The 5,102-nt window shown below is 51.8% G+C and overlaps 1 protein-coding gene across 1 annotated transcript in view; it reads left to right on the top strand.

The window, feature by feature from the left end:
* Positions 1 to 5,102, top strand: part of LOC107123987 — a 33,474-nt gene that overhangs the window by 22,284 nt on the left and 6,088 nt on the right. The window contains exons 3-4 of the mRNA XM_015427358.1: positions 4,199 to 4,388; positions 4,650 to 4,721. Coding sequence (XP_015282844.1) covers positions 4,199 to 4,388; positions 4,650 to 4,721 — 262 coding nt within the window. The remainder of the gene's footprint in view (positions 1 to 4,198; positions 4,389 to 4,649; positions 4,722 to 5,102) is intronic.

Here is a 5,102-nt window from a genome sequence, read left to right as displayed (position 1 = left end):
GTGTGAGCCGAAGGCTAAAAAACTGTGGGCTAGCTCGCTCTAACTCAGCTTAGAGGGAACACTGGTAGGGACCTCGGGTATAATGCCATAGAGTCCACCCTGCAAACCAGTCATTTTTGTCCCAGGAACTGATCTCTGTCACCTGGGGATCAGTTGTAATTTTGAGAGATCTCCAGGCCCCACCAGGAGGTTGAGCAAATGTAAAAATTATTTTTACTGAAGAAGAATCTCTCGAAACACGCACTCTCTGTAAAGTGATACCCAAGCTTTTGCCCTATCCATCATTGGCCATCCTGAACAGCTGGTGTTTAATCTTCCAAAGAACTTTTTAAGTAGTTGAGGACTTCTGCTTTATCCTCCCCCAGGCTTCCCTGGCTGAGCCTAAACTAAATTTCAAAATACCTTTGGATTCAGAGACCTTTAAACAACAACAAAAACAAATCAAACAACTGTTAATCTCCCCCAATGGATATGGTTTGATTTTGCCTCACTGGGGAGGGAGTCATTAGATTATCTATTTGGATAGTACTTCCAATTGCTACATATAGGCCCCGGTCACACGGGAGGCTTTGATCCGCGAGAGGGATGGATCGGGGGTGCGTCAAGTGGGCACGATCACACTGCTACATCTGGGAAGCGGCGCGCACCCATCCCCGATCCGTCTCTTCCGGCCGAAGATGTGGATTAACCCCCCCACCCACAAAACACTACTACTTACCCGAAAATCCGCAGCAGAGGTGGCCGTGTGATCGCTGGTGCGCCTGTCTCCAGCAGCATGTGAGGCCCCTGGACAAACTGTGCAGGCGCACACATGCGCAGCGGGCTCGCCTCGCTCACTGATTTGTGGCTTCCCCCCGGCATCTGATCCTGCCGGGGAGCAACTGCGCGGCGGCTCAGGGGATCTGTCTGATCCCGCCGCCGTGCGTCTCTTTTGGTGCGGCTCTAAAAAGCCGCACTTTGGCCGCGCCAATTTTCCCCGTGTGACCGGGGGCCTCTGCCGTGTTTCCCGCGTGTTTGTTGCTATTCCCACCAGGAGGTTGGCAACTTTGTTAACAGTCTTTAATGGCCGAGTAATCATTTTGTTCTCATGCTCTCCGAGGCCGAGGAAGAAGGTACTTGTAGTAGGGGTATCAAAAGAAAGCCCAGGTACCAAATGGGGGGGGGCTGGAGATCACCCAGGATCACAGAGATCAGTTCCCCTGGAGAAAGACTATGCTATCACACACACCCTGACCTCCCGCCCTTCCCCAGACTCCGCCCTCCTCAGGCTCCAGCCCCAAATGTCCAGGAATTTCCCATCCTGGAGCTGGCAACCCTGAGGAGACACATTGCAGCTGCAGATCCACTGTGAGAACTTGGAAGTCAATCTGTCTTGTCAAAACAGTTTCTGTTCTGATAGCAAAAGGCATGGAATAGCCTCCGGCAACTCACGAATCCCTCCAATTCAGTTTTCTATCTATAGAGAGAAGGACTGGATTGTATAAATTCAGGTGGGGGGCAGCCGTGTTGGTCTGAAGCCGCAGAACAAAGTTCGAGTACGGTGACACCTGTAAGACCCACCAGGTTTAATTCTGGGTATTAAGCTTTCGACGACAATCAGGGCTCTTTTTGTAGAAAAAGCCCAGCAGGAACGCATTAGCATAATAGGCCACACCCAACAGCAGACACTCATTAGCATATTAGGCCACACCCTTGACAGCACAGCACATTAGCATATTAGGCCACACACCCCATGTTACCAGAAGTGTGGTCATCCAGCCACACCTACCTTTTGCTTCTTATTCTGTTTACCTTGTTTGTTGTCAAAACCCAGGGCTTTTTTGTAGCAGGAACCCTTTGCATGTTAGGCCACACATCCCTTATGTAGCCAATCCTAATGTGTTTCTGCTGTTGGGTGTGGTATGTTATGCTAATGAGCTCCTGCTGGGTGTGACCAACTCAGGAGCCAGCCAGAACTCCGTTCCTGTGCGTTCCTGCCCAAAAATAGCCCTGGCTTTCGTGTGCAAGCACACTTCTTCAGGTACAGTGAAACAAGACGTCCTCAACCATTACATCTCTCTTCCTATATGTAGTGGCTCAGGAGATTCTGTTTCACTGTATCTGAGGAAGTGGGCATGCACACGAAAGCTTAATACCTTGAATAAAACGTTGTTGGTCTTAAAGGTGCCACTGGACTCAGACTTTGTTCGGAATTATATACGGTATTTCAATTCACTGACTGCTATTTTCTGTGAAGAGACCTGGTACGTAGGCTGTACCTGCCAAAGAAAACTCTGAAGGGGTACGTTGGGGTGCGTTAAGGGTAACATCCATGCTGATTAAAGGTTTGTCTTGAATCTGCCCCCTGCCAAGTGGGATACAGAGTTTCTGGGGCATGAGGTCTCCCCTGAACCTTATTTTTTAAAGACTTACACCCATAATGCACTCTTACACCCATAATTCATCTTGCCCTCTGATTGTGGCCCCTCACTCAGTCTCCGGATGGGGCCTGTCTCTGGACGGGGCCTGGAATCCTCCCAGAATGACAACTGATCTCCAGACTACAGAAGTTAGTCCCCCTGGAGGAAACGGCAGCTTCAGGGGTGGACTCTGTGGCATCGCATCTCTGCTAAGCTCTCCCCAAGCACTGCCCCCAAATGTCTAGGAATTCCCCAGGCTGGTGACAACAGCCTATCCTATAGGGTTGTCAACTCCAGGTTGGGGAATTCAAAGAGATCTGAGGGTGGAGCGTAGGAAGAGAAGGGTTTGGGGAGGGGAGGGATCTCAGTGGGATATAATGCCACAGAGTCTGCCCTCCAAAGCAGCCGTTGTCTCCAGGGTAATTGATCTCATGGCCCCACTTGGAGGCTGACAACCCTCCTGTCCTGTCTCATGGCTAGAATAACAAGTCGGGTTGCCCGTTTTGCTTTTGGGAATGCCTGGAGATTTGGGGGTGGAGTCTTGGGAGGGTGGGGCTTAGGAAGGGGAGGGGCTTCAGCAGGGTCCAATGGCATAGAGCCCACCTTCCAAAGCACCCGTTTCCTCCCAGGGAACTGATCTCCATCGCCTGGAAAACAGTTGTGATTCTGGGAGAGCTCCAGCAAATACCTGGGGGTTGGCATGTTTTTATCTTTTTATCTGGGCTGTGATGAGAGAGAGTATTGGTCCAAGATCACACAGTGGTCTTCTTGACATAACTGGTTGGTCACTTCCAATGGGAAGTTCCAAGGAGGCTTCCCTGCCAATTTGGAGACTGAGCGGCCCAGAATGTTATAGAGATCAAGCGTGTTGGCCGGTGTTCCACATGGAGGAGGAAGAAGAAGAAGAGGAGGAGGAGATTGGATTTATACCCCGCTCTTCACTTGGAGTCTCAGAGAGGCTCACAAACTCATTTCCCTTCCCCTCCCCACAACAGACACCCTGTGAGGTGGGTGGGGCTGAGAGAGCTCTTACACAAACTGCTCTTTCAGGTTACAGCTGTGCCAGAGCTTGTGACTGACCCAAGGTCACATCAGCAGGTGCAAGTGGAGGAGTGGGGAATCAAACCCGGTTCTCCCAGATTAGAGTCCGCGCACTTAACCACTACACCAAACTGGCTTCGCTGCTGAAGAAGAATTGGCCATCAAGTCTTCTCGGATCTCAAAAGCTTCAGGATGGCAGGGGCTCGGTGGGGCCTGTCCGTCAACGAGAAAAGGCTCTCTGCACATGGTCATAAACACTCGTTGCTTCTTTTTTTTTAACTGCTCGACGTGTTCCCAGATGGCCACCTGATACAAACTGGAGAGCTTCTACAAAATCAAATCCCAGCTGGCAAATTGGCCATGGCTCCATGCCGAAACACGATTTTGCATTGTGATAAATGCTGCACTCTGCAGGGCATCATTATATTGCACAAGGATGTTTATACCTTGAATAAAACTTGGTGGCTCTTAAACGTGCCACACGGCTTGCCCACCTGAATCTATTTGCAAATAGATGATGGCTTTCAACCTAGCAGTTCGAAAGCAAGAAACTGCAAGTAGCACTTCAGTGGGAAGGTAACAGCGTTCCGTGCCCCTTGGTGTTTAGTCATGCCGGCCACATGACCACGGAAACGTCTTCGGACAGCGCTGGCTCTTCGGCTTTGAAACGGAGATGAGCACCGCAACCCTAGAGTCGGACTCGACTGGCTTTCGAGCAAGGGAAACCTTCACCTTTTAATTTCTCCTTCACCCTACAGCTTGCGTGAGCGGACAGCACCCCCTGCTGGCCAGATCCCGGAAGACCCAGCTGCTGTGCCTTGCGTCACCACCACCTCCAGACCAAAGCCCTGCATTGACGCTCGAGTGCTTCACCCATCCTGCCCGCATAGATGCCCCTTGAGGAAGCCCCATCTGGATCCCACCCTTACAGTGTCCCAGTTACAGCAGGTCGGTCTTCGCTTAACTCGATATATTCTCCTGGCCCTCAAGTTGCCAGCTCTGCTTTGAGAAATTCCTGGGGATTTGGGGTGGGGTGGAGCCTGGGGAGGGCACGATTTGGGAAGGGGAGGGACCTCAGCAGAGTATAAAGCTGATCGCTCTTGCTGGAAGATCAGTTTTAATTCTGGGGGATGTCCAGGCCCCACCTGGATGTTGGCAGCCCTAGTTGACCGCCACCTCAGTCTCCTGCTCATGTCTCCTCTCTCATAGATGCGCCCTTCGGTCATCACTTGCGCCCCTCGCCGGAGCTGCTCAGAAACACCGACCGCCACCAGCCATCCCGTAAGTCTCCGCCGCCTCCTGATCTCTTCCTAGGCTCACTCCAAATTCACAACCGTTGCTATTGTAGGCAGGTTTCAGGCTGCTTAAACCAGAGGAGTCAAACTCACTTGTTCAAGGGCCAGATCTGACATAAACGTCACTTTGTTGGGCCCAGCCATGAGTGCCGTAAGACGTAATGCCAGGTACTGGAGATATAAACTTTATAAAGGTGGCGGCTACAAGCATGGACAGCTTCAAGAGGGAATTAGATAAGCACAAGAGCTCCGTCTCCTCCATCCCCCCCTGCTCAATCTCCCCGAGGAGGCGGCAGCGAGGCCAGTCCTCCCCCCCCTTTTGCCGGGCTCGGCGGCGGCGGCGGCGAGGCCGGTCCTCCCCCCGCCC

Source organism: Gekko japonicus, unplaced genomic scaffold, assembly GCF_001447785.1.
Source record: "Gekko japonicus isolate JY-2015 unplaced genomic scaffold, Gekko_japonicus_V1.1 scaffold1919, whole genome shotgun sequence".
Taxonomy (NCBI): domain Eukaryota; kingdom Metazoa; phylum Chordata; class Lepidosauria; order Squamata; family Gekkonidae; genus Gekko; species Gekko japonicus.
Note: the sequence above shows the minus strand (reverse complement) of the source record. Positions and strands in the feature narration are given on the sequence as shown.